Genomic DNA, 21,832 nt, shown 5'->3' on the forward strand with positions numbered 1-21,832 from the left:
TTAAAAAGTAGGGGGAAAGCCTGATAAAAATTATTTGAAACAGCTGTTTTTATGGTAAGATTTAGAAAAGATTAGAACAATCAATGTTTTAAATTGGCACTATTTGGTAAAAGTTCCACTACAATAAATCCTTTAAATTTTTGTTTAAATAGAACATGATATGAACTGTCATATAAGATAGTAGTTAACAATAATAGCAAAGATTTAGAGAATACTTTATGTGTCACAGTCTGTCTTAAGTGCTTTAAACGTATAACTCATTTAATCTTAACAGTTCTATGGGATGTTCTAGTATCTCCATTGTCCTAGGAAACTGAGTTAATGGCAAGGTCACACCAGGTACAGGATGGAGCTGGGGTTAAAACTCAGGCTGGCTCCAGAGCCCACTTTCTAAATCACTAATGCCACACCATTTGCTGATAGTGAGTGCTCTGTCACCAAAGATGTTCAAATAGGAGTTGCCTGGGTGACAGAAGGGGAGGGGCACAAAGGTGTTCCAGCCAGAGGGAATGACCAGTGAGAACTGAGAGAGAGCGGTCAGATGCGGCTGAAGCATATGCTGCAGTGGGAAAGGCTGGAAAATAAAGCAGGGAACAGAGGGCAGGTTGTAAGCCATGCATAAAACCTTGTATCCAACATTTCACAAACACCACTCCCTTCCCAGGCCACAGATGCCCTAAATTACAAAACTCCTTATCTCTTCCAACCCAAACCCAGTCTTTATCACTTATTCCCTACCCTGTTTACTGGTGCCACGATCAACCCAGGCAGTTCAAAGAGAAATCTGGGGGTCACCCTAGGCTCTACCTCCCCCTAACAACCCAGATGCCTCAAAGGAATTAAAATTGAGTAAGTACGAATAAAAGTTTTCATTTAACAAAGCTAGATGGCAGTTAAAAATAAAAGGGCTTATACATCAGGTTCAGCATTTCTGCAAACTTATGAATGATACTGACTAAAAATATTCCACTCTACTGAAAATATAGACTTAAGAAAGTCTGTATTTTTAATTTATATATGTAATCTCATCACACAGAACCTAGCCTGTTGCATTTACTTCTCTCTTACAACAGGTTACTATCTATATTTCCAAATCGAACTGTCCCTCACTTCTCACTGTGAACATTTATCCAGTTGGCAAATTTCTAGTTGGGATTGTGTAATTCTATCAACTGCAATTCATTTGATCAGCTATCTAAGTTTTTTTTTTTAAATCCCATTTAATCCATTTCCTATTTAGAAAAGAAAAAAATACAGCTCGCTACCAGTGCTGTATTCTCAGGGCAAATGGGAAGTGGGTTAAAAATTCTTATCCCAATAATTCTTTAGCTTTTTATCTAAATATTGGAGTCATGAGGCCTGATCCTTGCCAAACTATTTACTTACATCGGCTCCACAGGCTAGATTCAAGTGTCATCTGCTCCATGATTTCCCAAAAGTGTGTGGGGGTGAGGAGAGGGAGAAAAAGCCTGTATTACCCTAAACACTGCCTTAATTTACAGGACATCCTTTCAAAATCCTGTATGAAATTTTTCCTCAACATGTTGCAGGCTAGGTCTCTCAACTTGGTGTCTTGCTGTCTTCACTTGAATTCTTGAGGAAGCAGATCCAAAACAAGGATTCAAATATAAGAAGTTTATTTGAGGGGTGGTCCCAGGAAACACTGGCAGGGAACTGGGAAGTGAGACACGAAAGAGAAGGAAGCTAATAAAGTACCTGAAACCTGCAAGTTCCTGGAGCCACAGGCAGAACTGGCTCCAGAGACCAGAGGAAGAGATCAGGCGGAGAGTTCCAGCTTTGGACACTAGAGGCCAGTGGCATGCCCTGTCCGCAGTAGTGGGTGCTGGGGGGATATGCCATGGGGCACTGACAGATAGCATCTGCCACACATGCACAAGAAACAAGTGGATTCTGGGTGTACTGTTGCACTTCTTCCTCATGCACAATTATCTTATGAAGATAAATTTAAGAAACACTTAAGACATTTGGTAGCAGTCGTCCATCCTTCATCAGCCTGCGATTTCACAACTTCAGATACCTGAGTAATTGTCTCTCTACCTTAGAAGCTTTTTCAAAGTCTGAATCCGTGACCCATGAAGGTTTGATTCAGGATATAAATAATTTTTTAAAATGTCAATGTTATTTTAAAAAAATCTTTTATTATGTAAAATCTCAAACATAATGCAAAATCAGAAATAAACTTGGGTAACTCATCTTGAGAAATCCTGAGAAATGGCCTTTCCATAAATCTTAAATTCAACTTCCAATTAAAATAAAAAGGGCTGCTCTCTAGTCTTCCTCTAAGTTTAAATGTAACTGGCATGTCATGGTAAAAGGGAAGAAAAACACCTTTACTAACCACAGGCTTTCATCATTAATAATGAGCAGTCTTAAAACACAGTGAATTGGCTGGGCGTGGTGGCTCACGCCTATAATCCCAGCACTTTGGGAGGCCAAGGTTGGCGGATCACGAGGTCAGGAGATCAAGACCATCCTGGCTAAAATGGTGAAACCCCATCTCTACTAAAAATACAAAAAATTAGCCAGGTTTGGTGGCATGTGCCTGTAGTCCCAGCTACTTGGGAGGCTGAAGCAGGAGAATGGCTTGAACCCAGGAGGCAGAGGTTGCAGTGAGCCGAGATCATGCCACTGCACTCCAGCCTGGACCACAGAGCAAGACTCCATCTCAATAAATAAATAAATAAATAAATAAACAAACAAACAAACAAATAAAACCACAGTGAATTCCACTGGTTAATTACTATTTGAAAGAGTAATTTCAAAACGACCATATGAAAAATGTAATTTCACTTGACAGACACTCTCCCTGGTTAAAGCAGAAGACAAAATAACCCTCAAGCAGGTCATCCAGGTGGCAATCAGGGTTTATATTCTGTAGTAACCTTATCCTGGCCCAGCTGTCTACAGGCAGTTCTCAAACCAGGTCCTGCAAGGAAGGGCCACACTGAATGCTGACACATTCCCTTACCATTGCTTAGGCCTGTGCATTTGGTACAGAACTCTAGTGTGTTAAGTGAATATGTGGTTCCAGGGCTTGAGCAGATTCAAAACTCCTTTTTGAAAAGATATTTGCCTCTGAGTGCAAGCATCTGTGTGGCCCAGCTTGGCGTGGGAGTGAACATCCTGGTGTGGGCAGGAACACATTTCTACAGCAGGCGCCCACTCTCTCGCTGTGTGTCTGCTGCGAAAATCATCCAGAATCTCTTTCATGAAAACCTTCCGGCATCTAGGAAGCAACTCTAGTAGGTGGCATGGCATACAGATTTTAAAGCCAGATTGCTGATTCTGTCACTCTATATGTGACTTTAGAAAAACTACACAACCTTCTAAAAGTGCAGTTTCCTCATCTGTGCTCTGCACAGAACTGTTAGGGAGATTAAACTGGATAATTATGCAACATGCTTGGCATATAGTAGAATCTTAATAATTATTCACTCACTCCTTTCTCTGTTTTCTCTTCTCTTCTTTCTGAGCTGCAAATAGCTACCATTTATTGAGTGCTTCCTAGGAGCCAAGCACTGCATGAGCCACGGGTGATCCTAACCACACTCTCAGGAGATGCTGTCATTACCCACTGTATTAGTCTGCTCAGGTTGGCATAACAAAATTCCAGACTGGATGGTTTCAAAAACAGAAATGTTGTATAGGGGTCTACCCTTATAACCTTATTTACCCTTAATTACATCTTTAAAGGCTCTAACTACGAATACAGTCACACCGGGGCCTAGGGCTTCAACATACAAACTTTGGGGGAAAACAATTCACCCTGTACCACCCATTTTCCATATATTAAGTGAAACTTGCCTAAGGTCGCACAATTGTTAAGCAGCAGACCTGACACTAAAACCCTACTGAATTCAGGGCCCAGGCCCTTTCTACTCTGTCCTACAGCATGGCTGTTGGGAGGCAGAGTCTAGTGGGAGAACCTGGAACATTAGAGCGACTCAAAAATGTATTTGTTCCTTTAGTTCCTCACAGAATTCAACTACGAATTAACTCTAATTGACCATTTGCCAGATATTCTTGAAATATCTATATTTTCCCAATAAGATTATCATGTATTTCAAAGGAAAGAAATCATTCCTACCTCTTCTATAAATGTGTAAAACTTGCAATAAAAAAAACCATTTTAGGAACCCCATGGAAGGACTAAAATTTGATTAGTACATTCTCAAGAATGCTGCTTGGTTCGTTTTTTTTCTTAAACCTATGACTGTACACAAGCATTTTTGTTTGAAAATTGAATATTTAAAAGACCGCTTCAAAATACCATAGCAGGGCTATGCAGTTCCACGGAGGACATCCCACTTTCCTTCTTGTATCTTTGCAAAGGGTTAAAAGACCGCAGATTATTAGACGTCCAAGATTATCATCAGTGACTGACTTGAGCTCCCATATCTAGGAAAAATCCTCCAAGAATGTATATATTCAGTCATGTGTTGTCTAGAATTTCACAAAACAATGAGAGGAAGAATTAAAGGCGACAGAAAGGAGGAGGAGCCCAGACAAGGTGGAGTCCTGCTATTGCTTTGTGACTTCTAGTTCCATATTTGAAGCCAAATTTTAAAATGCCAATTTAATTAACAGACATTTATTTTCAGCAAGGCCCAGATTCCTTTGGTTCTCAGGGCAGAGCCTTTTCAGATTTCTTTCTCATGAGAACTACGGTATAGAAAATGATGCAAGTTATTTGCAGTCTGAGGTTGGGCTGCCATAGCAAAATAGCAGACTTGGTAGCTTCAACAACAGGAACTTATTTTCTCACAGTTCTGGAGGCTGGAAGCCTAGAGATGGAGGTGTCAGCAGGGCTGGGTTCTGGTGAGGGCTGTCTTTCTGGCTTGCAGATATACACCAACTTGTTGTGTGCTCACATGGCCTTCCCTTGCTCACTGCATTCATGCAGAGACAAAAAGCTCTCTGGTGCCTCTCCTTACAAGAACACTAATCCCATGATGAGGGCCTCAACCTCATGACCTCATCCAAACCTAATTATCTCCCAAAGGCCCAATCTCCAAATACCATCATGTCGGGAATTAAGGCTTCAACATACGAATTCTGGGGGGACAATTCAGTCCATAGCATTTGCTAAAAACTTATTGAGATAAAATCTAAAAAAAATGTTGAAATTGCTTCCTTAGGTAAAAGAGAAAGATTATAATGTATATTCATTCATTTAATTCATAATCGTTCCTGTGGATTTGAGAGTGGTTATGTGGGCAGTCACGCAGGAACAAAGGACAAGAGGATCGTCACTTATGCCTTCAGGAAATGTTTATTGAATGTCTACTATGGGCCAGAAACAACAGACAGAAATGCAGCTCTCATTCTCGTGCGGGAGGCAAGTATTAAAAAGTTAAGTAATTTCAATACAGTGTGGAAGGGCAGCAAATCTGAGAGAAGCTCAGGATTACTCATGTGGGTACCTGGGACTCAAGCCACCAGAGTTGGGAGGGTATCAGGGATGGTTTCCTGGAAAGAGGGGATGCCTGGGTTTCAATGTCCAGGGTCTGCAGACAGACTTGTGTGTTGTAGTCAGGCATGGTGGCTCACACCTGAAATCCTAGCCTTTTGGGAGGCTGAACTGGGAGGACTGCTTAAGGCCAGGAGTTTGAGACCAGCCAGAGCAATACAGCAAGACCCCATCTCTACAAAAGATTTTAAACTTAGAGGGATGCAGTGATACATATCTGTAGTCTCAGCTACTTGGGAGGCTGAGGCAGGAAGATCATCTGAGCCCAGGAGTTTGAGGCTGCAGTGAGCTATGACTGCACCACTGCACAAGTGTGTTATGTCTGTAATTGTTACAAAGTGAATAGCACCAAAAAACTGAGTAATCTTTCAGTATTCAAAAACTATTATTAATTCAGCAAAGATGTCATTCACATCACACTTTCCACCACCTACTTATTAGTTTACATGTTTCTTGGCTGCCTCTAGCATATTAGGGCCATCTCACATAAGGTCCACTACAGCAGTACTTGTCTACCTGCTCCCCAGTGTGTCCTTTGCATTTGGCATAGTACCTGGCACATAGTAGACACTCAATAAACTGTTCATTCACCAACATCTATTGTTGTCAGACAACGATCTCAGGTTTATCCCAATCATTTTCCCCTCAGCACAGCCAATGTGCAGGGATCTTTTTAGAAATAAGACTGTGAAAGAAGCTAGGAGAAAATACAGCTCAGGGAGGAATCTTTAGTCCTAGGCTTGAGCATTGCTGTCCAGGGCATCCCTACTTTCCATTTCTCACACTCTCAGAGAATCTTGAGAAAAGAGTCTAAAGCAGCGACTGTCAAAGTAGGCTCTCTGGATTAGCAGCATCAGCCACACCTGGGAGCTTGCTAGAAATGCACATTCTTGGACCCCACCTCAAACTGATTCAATCTGTGTTTTAAAAATCCTTCCAGGTGATTCCAATGCAGGCTAAAGTTTGAGAACCATGTGTCTAAAGGTATAATTTAAAATGTATTTATTCAGTGCCCCTAAATTCTCCTGAATATCAGGGAGGAGTTCAAATGGTGATAGTGGATTTGGTTGGAAGATCAGGCCACAAGAGAATGGGGTTTTGCCAAGAGGTTTCTGAGTAGAAGCTCAGCCTAGATAAGTATTTATTTTCAAGTTCAAGAATATAAATTAGTTTGAATGTGCATATGGGTTTGAGATGGAGAAGGCTGGGTAAGTTTACTTATGTCAGAAGAGAGAATGAAACTGGGAGAAGTGGCAGGGAGGATTAGATTAGGGTGGAGGGGAGAGAATACAGAGGCTGAAAATTAAGCCTGCAGAGTTGCAAGCTTTACCAGTAAAGAGCAAGATGATGGGGTAGGGGGCAGAGGGCGAAATCAGGTTTCACAAAAATGGAAGGTTATAATGGGCACCAGCCAGACACCAACACAAACATGACTAAAATACTAAGTCAGTCCATGTGGGAAATCTCCCAGGAGGAAAGACAGTTCAATCTGGTCATCTTTAAAACACATACAAAATTTGACCATTCTAGCCTCTACTCAATTTATAACTTGCATCAAACATTACAGATTTCAGCCACCTTAAGGCTGTTTTATTGGCTGTCATGTTTTCCTCTCATACGGATTTCTGTGTAGATTCGGTGATTTACAAATGATTGGATCCTTATGGATGGATTAATTAGAGGTGAACCAACACAGTGTTGGTTCACCTCTGGTTAAAGCCTAACAGTAAAACATACTACATTCTGACTCCTTGGATCACCCACACAGAAGGAATATTCCTGCCCTCGGAGACTATTTTCACATCATACGGCCATGTCCTTCCTAGCTGGTCGCTATGGTATGACTAAGATGACTGATGTGGGAAGGAAGGCAGAGAGAACAGGCACTCTGGGGCAGTGACAATAATGGCACCTGCCATCTGCTCTGCACTGTCCTAAGAGTTTAGGTGGACTATTTCCAATAGTGTTTGTAAGAGCTCCTAACATCGGTGTCACTATGCTGGGAACCAGGCTAAGCACGTGATGTGTATTAACTCATTTAATCCTGGTAACAACCCTATTATTGGGGTCCTATTACTCCCATTTTACAACTAAGGGAAGTAAGGGCCAGAAGGATTTAGTAATTTATCTTAAGTCACATAGTTGAGTTAGGATTCAAATCTAAACCCTTTGGCTCTAGAACCTACTCATTTATCTGCTGTGCTAAACCACAGAGTCCTGTGAATATTCCTGTGTTAAAGATATGGAAACTGAAGCTCAGAGGGATTAAGAAACTTGCTTACGATCACACAGCTAGCAAGTCGTAGAGCTAAAATCTGATCCCCACTGTTTGGATTCCACAGCCTCTTCACCTCTATTTCAGCTGTGACTTCAAGTCCAGGAAGCTTCATATGTGACGTTAGACAGCTCTCCACCACTCAGAGCCTTGGGCAAGAGGGAAGCAACAGATGGCCCTCAAACAGATCCCCCTGAGGACTGCTGGTTCATTTCCATTTTTGTTTCTTTACAGTATAACACAGAGTAGGGGGTTTATGATTGATTGTGAATTTTGCCTATTTGACTCTCTGCAAGTTACTGAATCTCTCCAAGTCACTTGATTCTAAAATAGAGATAAGAAAAGTATTTTCTGCTTATACGGTGTTGGGAATGTAAATTAGTTCAGCCACTGTGGAAAGCAGTTTAGGGGTTTCTCAAAGAACTTAAAACAGAGCTACCATTTGACCCAGGAGTCCCATTACTGGGTATACACCCAAAGGAAAATAGATCATTCTACCAAAAAGACATATGCACTTGTATGTTCATTGCAGCACTGTTCACAATAGCAAATACATGAAATCTGCCTAGGTGCCCATCCCTGGTGGATTAAAGAAAAGTGGGCTACATATAAATCATGGAATACTACACAGCCATAAAAAAAGAATGAAATCATGTCCTTTGCAGCACTGTGGATAGAGCTGGAGGCTATAATCCTAAGTGAATTGATGCAAGAACAGAAAACAAAATACCACATGTTCCCACTTATAAGTAGGAGCTAAACATTGAGCACATAAGGACATAAACACGGGAACAACAGACACTGTGGACTATTAGAGGGGGAAGGGAGGGAAGGGCGTGTGGGTTGAAAAACTATCTACTGGGTACTATGCTCACTACCTTAGTGCAATATACCCATGAAACAAACCTGCACATGTAGTCCCTGTATCTAAAATAAACGTTGAAATTTTTTAAAAAAAGAATAGTGTTTTCATGAGGATTAAAACACTTAGCACAGTATCTGGCACAGGGTTAGCGTTAAATAAATATTAGCAATTACCGTTTCAGGTGTTTGTCAAAAAAGATTCCGACCAAAACTTAATTCAATTTTTGTGGCTCCATATAAATATCCTTTTAAAGGATAGGAAGGCAAATCCCATGTTAAAATTTGCCTATGGAATCCTATATCTCATAGCTTAATATGCTCTTAGGCAAAAAAGTCATGAGACATTTTGTAGTCCCTGAAATTTCCCAATTAAGTTAAATAGATGACTATTTAATCAATTCAAAAAGTAAATATCTGCAAGAAAAATCTAGCAAAGGATCATAAGAAAACAAATGAGATATTTACCGAAGAATCACCATCTCATAAAAAATTAAAATCACACCTGGAACATCTTAAGAAACTTTCACCAAAATTAGTCAAATCAGGCTCTTGTACTATTGAAGTTTTTTTAACATCTAACCTTTATATTTTAAAATGTAATAATGAAGTTTCACAGCAAAAGTTTTATTTCCATCTCTTGTCATTTTTTACCCACTTGATAGGCCCCAAACTACAATTTCAATAACACCATTAAAATCTTGGGCAACAAAGATAATATGTAATTACCTGATAAATTCGAAACATATGATGAACAAATGTTCATCATTTTGGTTTAAAAAAATCTTATTTTTAAGATGCTTTTGAATTCAAATATTTCCCTTGACCATATATTTTATTTTTTCTGTACAGAAAATATTTAGGACATTAATTTTATAGCCATGCTTTGCATCACTTGACATTTCAAAATGATACCTTTCTTCTTTGAGTTGGGTAAGCATCCATGCTCTTCTTTGACAGAGATTTTACAGCTCTTTATCCGACAGAAAAAAGATCGTCTTGAGCCAGAATACACACGTGTCCTTCCAGTGTGGAGATTACTGTGAACTTGCAAACCAGCTTTCGTGCAGAAGGGGGCGAGAGAATAGGTGGAAAAGAATATTGTCAAATAATTTTGAAATTTATCTCCTAACATTTTCTGACCATCTATTATTGAGAAAGGAAATAGTTTTTTAAAGCAATGGCATGATTGTACAGTAAACCCTGAAGTGAAATATACCCAAAAAATGTATTTGTCAAGCAATCACATTTTGATAACTTACAGACATTTGCAATTTATCTTTCTTTTTTCTTCAAATGGGGAAGAACAAAGTTAATTTAAATGAAATGAAATAAAAATTAAATTAAAAAATGAAAAAACCTTAACTATTACAGGAATCAATTGATTTATATTTTACATAATTATTTGGTACTAGGCATTTTCAGAGAAGAAAAAATACTTATACTTCCCAAACACAATTATACAAGGTCTTTCATACAGAAAAGACCTAATCCATATAAAAAAGAGAGTAATTGTCTTTTAGCATGTAGCTAAATAATGGGAACTTCAGCAATTTTTTTAACCAAAATGATACTTTCTTGTAAAGATTTTATTTGCATATGAAAAATAGCAAATATGAAGCACTCATATTTTCCCCAAAGCATCTTCATATGAATGAATTTGTGTTTGTATATGTCTGTATGAATATAGGAATTTTCTATATAGCTATATATATTTATTAAGTATGATGTAAAGTTTACAAAACAATTCTCTCTTGATAAAAGCTTAGTTAGCTGTTTTAAAAACACTGTGTAGCTAAACGTTTAGGTGATCATTACATTTACATAAAATAATAAGCATGCGGAAATGGACACTTACTTTTGGCATCTATTAGCTTTTCTCTTGGTGAAATATCAAAAGAAGAAAGTTGTTCCTTTACTTTGGCAACATCTTTTGGATGTAAGAAGTCAAATAAGCTTTGTCCAGTCAAACTAGCCTATTCATAAGGTAGACATTCATTTAAAATCAGTACCATGCTTTTTCTACATTTCTTGATGCATACAATAAATGTCCTTTTTTGATTTTTGATTGATTTTTCTCAAGCTCAAAGATATGCCCACGACACTGTGTGACATGAACTTAGTGTTCAAAGCAGGGTGATACTTGTAGACAGAAAAAAATACATGCGTATAGAACCATCCCTGGATATACACAAACCATATACAAACACTAATTGCTAGTATTCTGCTAAATCTTGTAACTCTTGTTAACATGTTACTTGTAAATGATTGTGATTTACTTTGAACTTTTTTGTCCTTGTTAAAAAAAAGAGATTACATCATAGTATAATATAGAAATCACAGAATATCTGTGACTTTATCAGATATTTACCATACAGTTTAAAAAATTACCATACTATTGATAGGTAAAATCCAACCCAGAATACCTCTCACTTCCCATTCCACCACTCCCAATAGGCACAGCATCCCCAGGTCTATGCCTTTGCTGATACAGTCCCACCCCTCAGAATTCATCACCCCTTCCCTATCCCTTGGCCACTCCAGCCAAATTGCCTTTGACTCCCTAGACTTCCGGGACTCCCTTCTCCCAGGTTGAAATGTTTCCTCCCCTTCTCTACACCTTCCTTCTGACAAGCCTGGCAGACATCCTACTTCATGTGTGACGCCTTCCTGACCCACAGTGGCCACCCCTCTTCTGAATTCCTGTATTACCCAAGCAAACATTCCTATAGACAACAGGACTAACGGACCAGCCGATAGAAGTAGGCTGAATTGTTTGGCAATTATATGTTTCATTCTTAAAAAAAACTGTGTGGTTAATATAAGTCTATATCCAGAACTCTCTAGGGCAGATCAAGTTTCTGAATCTGAAAAGCTGAGGACTAAATCCTGAATCATGGGAATCCCTACATGCCCCTAAGCAGCCAGTAAGTCTCTTAATAGCCTCTTCTATGCAAAGTCAGTGCCCAGTAGGACTGGATTCCATGTCACTAACTTGAAACTTAAGTGGTACCCTAAACTGTCAGTTACCTGTGTGTGTGTGTGCGCGTGTGCATGTGTGTGTGCATGTGTGCGTGCATGTGTGGGTGTGTGTGCATGTGTGTGTGCGTGCATGTGTGGGTGTGTTTTCCATCTCCAGTTAGAACGTGGAATCATGAGGTTTGTGCCCCCAGCTATAACCAGCTGAATGATTCATCGGTTTTCAATCCTCCTGTACACAGGCTCATAATATTCCCTTATTTCTGTTATTTAACTCATTATCTCTGAACACCCTTATAATCTAATGTGAGTTATTAAAAAACAGTGCTGCAGTCTATCGGATTTCTAGTGCTAGTTTATTCACTTACTTGGGTTAGTTTCAATGCTATAATTTTTGAGTAGCTAGTTTCCATGAAATGGTGTTCAGTAATAAGGAGGTGAAGTACTAAACTAGTTAAACGAAAGATGTATTTCAGAGAGTATTGCCAGAGATTAGATCAAAGGCTGTCATGCAATGATTATAACTTAATAATTAACCATAAAGTGTCTCTTGGAGGGAACAGAGAAGGGTGACTAACACTTTTCAGACACTCTTAAATATGACACCTCATTTAGTCTTTACATCTTGAGAGACAGGTATAATCATTTTGACTTTTTACATAGGAAGAAGCTGAGGCTCAGTAAAATTAAGTAACTTGCTGAAGGTCAGGAAGGGAACGCAATCAGTCATAAAAATCCTTACTCTTTCCACACAGCTTTCCATCTCTCTTGGAGTTCTAACTTAGCAGAATCTAATCCCATATCCCAGCGGGGAGAAGGTGTTCAGAAAAAGAGCTTAAAAATATGTGTGTGTTCAAAAAATTAAACATTGTATGGAAAATATCCTCATTTTTGGATACCTGATCATAATTAAGTATTTTGGAGACTGACTTAGAAACGAAGAGAATTTTTCCTCTTTCACATCCAACCACAAATAAGAAGCCTTCTGCAGTCTAGGATTTAAAAAAAAAAAGTGAATATTTTAAAATATTGTCTGTCTCTTATACACACGCACACACACACACACACATTCAGATTCTGAGGAAATTACCGTGGCAATAAAACTAACAGAGTAGTCATGGAGCTAGTAAAATTAATTTTAAGAAATGTTCTTAAGATGCAAACAGATTTATAAAGAGTGTCAAGTTGAAATCCTATTCTAAATTAATGTTTTGGACATGAAAAGTTTGGCTGCAGAATATTTAGTTGAGACATTTCTTAAAAACTAAAATTAGGCCAGGTGCTGTATATGAGCCTAAATACAGCACTAAATGAGCCTATATCCCAGCACTTTGGGAGGCCGAGGCAGGTGGATCTCTTGAGCTCATGAGTTTGAGACCAGCCTGGGCAACACTGGCGAAACGCTGTCTTGACAAAAAACACAAAAATTGGCCAGGCATGGTGGTGCACGCCTCTAGTCCCAGCTACTGAGGAGGCTGAGACGGGAGGATGGCTTGAGCCCGGGAGGTGGAGGGTGCAGTGAGCCGAGATCGCACCACTGCATTCCAGCCTAGGCAACAGAGCCAGACCTTGTCTCAAAAAATAACAATAAAATAAAATTACCTTTACCAAATTCTACTACACTGCATGCAGAACAACGATTGCCTGTGGATGTGTTGAGGTAGAAGGACAGGGCAGAATGGGGACAGGGAAGCAATGAAGACATTATACTGTACACTTTGTTATAGTTTTTGAATAATAAAAAGGCATCACTCACTCTAAACTAATGTGTCAGCTACTCTCATAAGGTCTACCCAGCAAATCCCATGAAGCAGCCTGCATGGAAGCGGGTATATATGGCACATAGGAAGAGTCTGGCACTCTTGCTGGGCATGCTCTGCAGGGCAGAAGCAGGGTTCCATGAAGGTATGACTGACGAGCATGTACAGATTGGTGAAAAAGCTTCGAAAGCAAATCGTACATTTTGCCACCTTCAAAAATCCTTTTTATCCACACAATATCCTTTCTATCCCTGCCAGGAATGCTATATTTAAATTCAGCTGTTCAAATAAAAGAGTGGCTTTTTTTAATTAAAGGAAAAATGGACAAAAATGTGTATGAAGAATCCTTCTATTTAATTTGACTATGGCTTAAAACCTAGTAGTCACACAGCACATGACCAAGACATTTATCACCTCCGAGGGCATGAGAAGCAAATCACATGATCACAGTTTCCCCTCTAGACCGGTGAATCTGAAAAGCCATGCACAGGAATGATGAGGACGGAAATGTCAAAGCACTAACAACTCTAAGTAAGCAGTGACTGGCCTCCGAGAAGAACAGGATCCTGAGGGAACAGGATGCCAGGCAGACGGCTTTGAAGGAGGTGGTGATCATGGGGGAGCAGATCCTATGTGTGAGAGATGGGTAGTATAAAATGCTTAGCACTGAATACAAGCTTTGCTCCATAGTGTGGAAAGTGCCTCTCCTCTGTCTCTACTTTCATTAACACAAACTAGTAAGGCATGGCTACTTCTCTATTTTAAACTTCTATATTAAAGGAAATACGGTGTAATATGGAGTCCCATATGTTTGGAACAGGAAGCAAATGGAAGAAAATCTGCCTCCTATTCAAACAGCAATGAGAGCATATACACAACTTAGACAAATATATCTTTAGTTACCTTAAGGATTAAATGTCTGAGCTCATTATCCTGAAGAAATGATGGTCTATAATTACTTCCCACATAAGAATTTGTCAAGCCTAAAAAGAAAGGTGTCAACAGTTATTGGAAATATAGTAGAGAGGGCAAAATGCTTAATGAACATTAGCAATGCTGCTGCTGCTGGTATTTGCTCTTTGGCACATTCTAAGACATTTTCTGTAATCATTTTTTTTTTCATTTTCATTTAATTTAATTATTTATTTTTGAGACAGAGTCTTACTCTGTTGCCCAGGCTGGAGTGCGGTCGAGCAATCTCAGCTCACTGCAACCTCCACCTCCTGAGTTCAAGTGATTCTCGTGCCTCAGCCTCCTGAATAGCTGGGATTACAGGCGCATGCCACCACGCCCGGCTAATTTTTATATTTTTATTAGAGACAAGTTTTCACTATGTTGGCCAGGCTGGTCTTGAACTCCTGGCCTCAAGCAATCCACTCACCTCAGCCTCCCAAAGTGCTGGGATTACAGGTGTGAGCCACTACGCCCAGCTAATCATTTTCTTTCTTCATTATCACTTGATTAAAATTTCTTTCTTTTAGATTGTGAATTCTTGGAACTACTTATTCCTTTATATTCAAATATGCACATTAAGAGCTATATATAAAAACATTATAATAAAATGTACATGAAATAAAATTCAAGGATTGATATGCAGTAGTCCCCCCTTAGCTGTGGTTTCAGTTACCTGTGGTCCACCATGGCCTGAAAACAGGTGAGCACAGTACAATAAGATATTTTGAGAGAGCCAAACACAGAACATATAACTTTTTTACAGTATATTGCTATAATTATCCTAGTTTATTATTGATGTTAATCTCTTAATATGCCTGATTTATAAGTTAAACTTTATCATAGGTATATGTGCATAGGAAAAAAGTACTATGCCTAGGGTTCAGCACTACCCACGGTTTCAGGCATCCACCAGGGTCTTGGAATGTATGCCCCATGGATAAGGGGGGACCACTACAGTTATTTAGATAATGTCTTAGCTAATTAAAATTTATCATATGAGTTACCTTGAATGGGGGTATTCTGGAATTCTAAACAAATGTTACGGATTCATGAGATTTTCCAGTAAGAAAATCCTTTAATGGCAATATAGAGACCTCTATTCTGATAATACACAGATTATTTTAAAAATGTATAAAATATAAATGAAATAATTAATTTTCAGCCCTTAGCACTGAGTTATATTAAAATGAAAGTCTCTAAAGCAGCTGAAGAGCTTGCAAAATGATGAGGAATTATCAGGCCAAAACCAAGGGAAATGTTTGACCTGGGAGGAGTAAGGGAATCCACCAACCCAGATTCGCAAAGCCCTTCATGGCCACAAGGGCCGTATGACACAGACGACAAAGCGAAGCAAGCCATCCCCAGGGCAAGGATGATTCAGAAGTAAGTCAATTTTCCCTTCCTTATATTCCCCAACCTTCTTGACTCCTATCCCTTCTTCCTGGGTACTGTAAGAGAAGTTGCTTTTGCAGGGGAAAGGTGGGGTAACATCCTTAGACATTTTAACCACACATTGGCCCTAGGACGGATCTGTGGCCCAAACTCACCAATGAACTAAGTGGTGGTGGTGGTGGCAAAGTAAGTGGGCAGGGCAGAAAGACAAAATGCCTCATGTTATGATTCAGTACAGTTTTCTCAGACTCGTAGCACTCTTAAGAGCCTGGCATAGGGAAAAGAACATCTCTTCCGTTGGAATCTATCTTCATCCTAGGGCTCAGGGAATTCTCCCAATGACTTCTTGCTAATATTACTACACAGCAGCTTGGGAGGGAGCTGAGGAAGGAATGAAGAACGCAGACTCTGAGTGCTAGGTCAGGGAACAGCAGTAAACTGATTTTGAGCAAGATAATGACATTTCAGGTCTGGCCTGCAGCAAGGTTGGCAGAGCACACCAGGCAGAAATGGGCTGGGAAACCCCGTCGGTGTACATCAGCCAGCACAGGCGAGCCCTGACTCGGTGAGTGAGTGGGGATGTGCTCGAGAGAAAATGAGGGCAGTGAGAGCAGCACTGAGGCATGGTAGAGGCTGGCCGGTAAATGCATGCCATGGTGTTCCGCACACTTGTCCACACATTGACTCTCAGAGTTCCCATGGCAAAAACCAACGAGGCAACATGATCACTTATTTTTTTCACAATGTTCATTGGGTTAAAAAAAAATCAAAATGACAGTAACAATTCCTCTTCCTCTTCTGACCCCATCCCCACCATTAGTGAACACTGTGCTGTACTCTACATGCATTACTCTTTACTCTTAACAATAGTCCCAGGAGGCAAATGCATCCCTATCTCACAGATGTGAAAACTGAGGATTAGAATGTCAAATAACTTGAGTAAGTCACATAGCTATGAAGGGAGGAAGCCAGGATTTGAACCACAGGGTCTGCCTTCAGGACGCATGCGTGTGAACCACCGCACTTCACTGCCCCGCCTGGTAATCAGATCGCAGACACAGGACCTCATGCTGCAGAGCAGGGCTACTCTAAATGTGGTCTGCAGACCAATGTCATCAGCAAACTGTGGTGAGATCAAGTGCAGAATTTAAGAATAAGCATTTAGAGGCTTTTATAAAAACATAACATTGCTGTGACAGCCAAACCCATGATCATTTTTCCATAATTAATTGTATTTTACAATGAACTGGTGGTGGATGGGGGGAACACCTGTTCTTCATCCAGATCGTTTAAAAAGCACTGCTGTAGAGTATAGTGAAAAAAATCACATCACCAACCTTCTGCCTTTAACCTAATTATGCTATGGGCCAAAATAACACGATCCACAGGCAGCCCTCTGTTGATCTGGCTTCTAAGCTTTTGCCGAGCAAGTGTGGGGATGCTATGACAATACCCTGGAATGCAGATCCAGTTGCCTTAAATCATCTTGCTTGTGAGCAGCACTGACCGAAGGATCTGGTCAGACTGCGGGGATGAGTACTTAACCATGTCACTTCCGTTCAGCAGAGCTGAGGCAAAATCTACGCCCTGTTCCAAGGAATCTCCTCTGGACTCACCTCCTCCCTGCTGAGCTTTCACAGCCTCCCCTCTCACTCGTACCACTGCTGTAACATTCATTGCACCAGACTCTGATGATCTCTTCCTAAGTCAGTCTTCCTAGTCAGACCACAAACCCTTAAAGGGCAGAGATCTTGCCTCATTAATTTTTATATTCTCAGCACAGAACAGGAATGCGGTTGATGCTCAGATCATGTTTTGTTGAACTAGTCGACTGATTCATGGCTTTTCCCTTAGGTCTTCCTCCCTTAGGACACTGCTAATGTGAAAATACTCAGCTAATTTCAGGGTTGCAATCAAATGACCTCAGTTGAGCCTGTAAATTTTCATTGCTGAAGGATTTAAGGAAAATATTGCAGGCCTCAGCTGTGGGTAAAAGAAAAGCTTATTTCACAACAGACTGTTATGAAAATAAGATCTCCCATCATGCTCCCAACAGGAAGCACCAGGAGTCCAGGTGAGTGCTGCTCTCCTCTTAGCCACCTTAACTTGACTTGGTAAAGTCCTTGCATGGTGCCCAGATAATTTCCATTACCCTGAAATATATTTTCCTTTTCCTGGTAGTGTTTGAGATCTAAACTAAGACCCTTGGTCATCCTTTGCTCACTCCCTTTTTATGATTTTTGAGCCAAATTTCACTATAATCTTCTAGATCTTTACAAATCTGAACTTGCAGAGTCTCCTCTGGAGTCTTCAGCTTGCTGCTTGGCCAGGTCTTATCTTTTCAGTGCAAATTTACATCATCGGCATTGGTAAATCGAAAACTCTATTCCACTTCCATCACCCTGTCCCCCAAGTTGGACTGGGGCTATTCCCAAAACAGGGGTGATTTCTACCGCACATGTTGATATGGTTTGGCTCTGTGTCCCCGCCCAAATCTCATGTCGAATAATAATCCCCAGTGCTGGAGGTGGGGCCTGGTGGGAGGTGACTGGATCATGCTTGTGGATTTTCCCCTTGATACTGTGTCACAATAGTGAGTTCTCATGAGATCTGGTTGTCGAAAGTGTGTGGCACCTCCCCTACCCTCTCTTGGTCCTGCTCCTGCCATGTAAGATGCCGGCTCCCACTTTGCCTTCTGCCATGAGTGAAAGCTCCCTGAGGCCTCCCCAGAAGCAGAAGCCACCATGCTTCCTGCACAGCCTGTGGAACCGGGAGCCAATTAAACTTCTTTTCATTATAAATTACCCAGTCTCAGGTATTCCTTCATAGCAATGCAAGAATGGACTAATACACAGGTACACATATACATTTATTACACTTTGATTTAAAATTCAATCTCAAGTTGGGGAATTGCTAAAGCCAGAAATGATCACCCACACACCAAGAGGCAGTGGCAAGGACCTCCTTCCCCCAGTGTCTCACATATTTGAGGATACTCTGAATGGCAACATGTGATGCATTATAAGGTACTACTCGTAAATCTGAATGAAGCTTTAAGAGAAACTGCAGAGTTTAAGGAAATTTTCTTTTTGAAGGATAGAAATCTCTCAATAACTTAATAATTAATACTATACTTCAGAACATTTTTTTTTTTTTCTGAGACAGGCTGTCACCCAGGCTGGAGTGCAGTGGCACGATTACTGCTCACTGCCACCTCCACCTCCCAGGCTCAAGCGATCCTCCCACCTCAGCCTCCCAGGTAGCTGGGACTACAAGCACGCAAGACCACACTTGGCTAATTTTTGCATTTTTTTGCCCAGGCTTGTTTCGAAATCTGGACTCAAGCCATCCGCCCACCTCAGCCTCCCAAAGTACGGGGATTACAAGCATGAGCCACCACGCCCAGCTCAACTTCAGAACTTCTAAAGAATTGAGAGGTATGAAAGGCAGGTGATATTCTCTTCATAATATATGTGAAGAAGAAATGTAAATACCTTTCAAGGTTGTATAGTGAGCTTGAGAAAAAGCTTTTATCAGAACCAAGTTTTCTGACATCCAATTCAGTATTCTCTCCACATAGAGACTATAGACAAATGCCAGTGAATACCTCTAAAGCTGAAAGACACATCTGGATAGAACCTCAACAGCTGACAGCAAAGCGAACCAATCAGAGACCTCAGTGACAGAGCAGATTTCACTTATCGAAGTGTGGAAGCCATCGTCAAACTCACCTTTTAAAGATCTCAAGTGTTGAACAGCCATTCTTAAAACTGTAAGTTTGTCCAGTTTACGCGCCATGGGGTTGCACTGAGGGATCATTGCAGACAGTTCTTCAATCAGGTTATTCATTTTATCTCTCCTCCGCTTTTCAGTTTGGCTATGAGCTTCTCTAAGAGGGAAAAGGAACTTCCTTTATATTTAACATTCAGCAGACCCCCAGTCACCCCCGTGTTGCTCACTGGAGCAGATGCTGAGCCCAGCAGGCACACACTGTTCTTCCTCCCCACTTGGGCCCTGCAGTTGTCAGTGAGGGAAGAGGAAAGCGCTGCTGAGACCAGGAACAGCATTCATAAAACTCGCTGCCCTTGGTCAGTCCCTCCCTACCTCATTTTCTGAAATATTTAAAAACAAAGACATCTGTCTGAAAGCCCAGGTGGTTTTTCCACCTGTCTCCAATATTAGAGAAGAGATGGGTGCCCTTCTGTTCAAAGCCAACTATTCTCTGGTATTTGCATAAATAGTTGTCAGCATCTTAACCTCATTATTTTTATAGCTCCTTATCATGGGTCTATAAATGTGCCCAAGTATCTTCCCCCTGAAAAAAAAAAACGCTTTCACTAATTCTAGTTGTTTTTTGTTCTTGCTACCGTCTTCCCCCCTCAGCAAACTCCCTGAAAGAGTGCAATTTCCACTCAATCTTTCATTTCCCAGGCATTCTGTCCATCTGTAACATTAACCTTCCACAACCCCTGCCCCACTAAAACTGTCCCAGCGAAGATCCTCCTTCTCTCTTGCGATCTCTTGCTGATCCCTGCCTTGAATCTGACACTGCTGACACTTCTCATTCTCCCCTGGTCTCCACAGCCTCTCTGCCTCCCGGTCCTCCTCCACTCTCCCTGCTCGGCTCAGTCCCCTCGTCTCCTCACCCAGCTCTTACTTGATCCTTAAATACTGGTGTGCACTAAGATTCCCTGCTCAGCACCGCTCTCTCCTCACTCTTTATTCACCCTGAGATCTCATTCCCTCACAAGGCTTTACAGCTACTCATAAGCTATTTGTTATTATAACCCTATCTCATTCATACTTCACTCAGTTCCTGACCTTTGGAACTAGAATTATAAACCTAAATGATTCTCAAGAAATCTAAAATTCAAGAAACCCCAAACTGCATGCATTCTCTGCGATGTACCCCCATTTTCAATTCTTCCTGTACTACTCCTGATTTATAGGGTTTATCTTCCTTCCATAGGGTTTATCTTGGTAGGTAACACAACTAGACTCAATCTAGACTAAGCTTGTCCAAACTGTGCTCCAGGATGGCTTTGAATGCGGCCCAACACAAATTCATAAACTTTCCAAAAACATTATGAGATTTTTTTTTTTTTTTAGCTCACTAGCTATCATTAGTGTTAGTGTATTTTATGTGTGGCCCAAGACAATTTTTCTTCTTCCAACGTGACCCAGGGAAACCAAACGATTGGATACCCCTGGTTTAGACCCTTCCTCTTCACCCTAAAAAGCCAAAGAATCACAAACTCCTGTCAATTCTAGATCTTAAAATATTTCTTAAATATGTCTTCTCTTCCTCTCCATCCCCTCTGTCATCATCTTAATTTAGGCTCATTGCATTACCCCAAAACCTTTTAAACTGCTGTTCCTTCCTCTCCTAGTCTATTCTATGACTTCCAAAATTACGTAGTAAAACAATCAAGTCACCTAATCCCCTTGCATAAAACTATTCACTGCATTTCCACTGCCCAAGAGGACTAGCCAGATTCCCTAATTATAGGCCAGGGTTCTCCCTGACCTGCCTCATGTCTTCATCTCCAGTTTCTCTCTTCAAGACTTTCCCCGACAGCTCCAAATGTTCCACAGCAGCAACGCCTGAAGACTTGCTCATCCTCACACATGCCATGCCGTCTCACATCTCCTCCATGCCTTGCTCTTTACCAGGCTTACAAAGCCCTTTCTGACTATACTGTTGGAGAAATCCTATTCTTTCTTCAAAATCCAACTCAGTTATTCTTCTGGGAAGCTTTCTCTGACTACTACATGATTAATCACTGCTCTCTCTAAGCTACCTCAGTACCTTTCATACCACTACCCTTATTTCATCAAATCTAAGAGCCACCAATTGTAAGACGCACTATTATTTAAAGCATCACAAGAGAAAGAAATGCTGCCAATTGACAGGAAGATGCCACTGATGATAAGAAATTTCCACAGAAGATAAAACGTAGAGGAGAAAAGTGTATCTTAGATTTCAAGAATTACATGATTTTACCTGTCACACTTTGCTGTAAATCCCTCTCCTACAACACACAGCAACTCCAGAATTTCTCTATTAGAATAGTTTAGGGGCAATCTGATGAGAAAGAGGGTAAGTGGGAGACTTCCCTG

At 40.6% G+C, this 21,832-nt stretch overlaps 1 protein-coding gene across 11 annotated transcripts in view; it reads right to left on the reverse strand.

The window, feature by feature from the left end:
- The window catches only part of BMAL2 (basic helix-loop-helix ARNT like 2), a 93,794-nt gene that overhangs the window by 26,783 nt on the left and 45,179 nt on the right, over positions 1-21,832 (reverse strand). For 8 of the 11 annotated variants that reach the window (XM_063593133.1, XM_057299482.1, XM_034936133.3 and 5 more), the window contains 5 exons: positions 19,444-19,601; positions 14,270-14,349; positions 12,506-12,598; positions 10,486-10,603; positions 9,543-9,686 (listed from right to left, as the gene is read on the reverse strand). In XM_063593133.1, coding sequence (XP_063449203.1) covers positions 9,543-9,686; positions 10,486-10,603; positions 12,506-12,598; positions 14,270-14,349; positions 19,444-19,601 — 593 coding nt within the window. The remainder of the gene's footprint in view (positions 1-9,542; positions 9,687-10,485; positions 10,604-12,505; positions 12,599-14,269; positions 14,350-19,443; positions 19,602-21,832) is intronic. The other 3 variants (XM_057299483.2, XM_055095815.2, XM_055095813.2) reach the window with 1 other exon arrangement.

The sequence above is a fragment of the Pan paniscus genome, chromosome 10, assembly GCF_029289425.2.
Source record: "Pan paniscus chromosome 10, NHGRI_mPanPan1-v2.0_pri, whole genome shotgun sequence".
Lineage (NCBI taxonomy): Eukaryota > Metazoa > Chordata > Mammalia > Primates > Hominidae > Pan > Pan paniscus.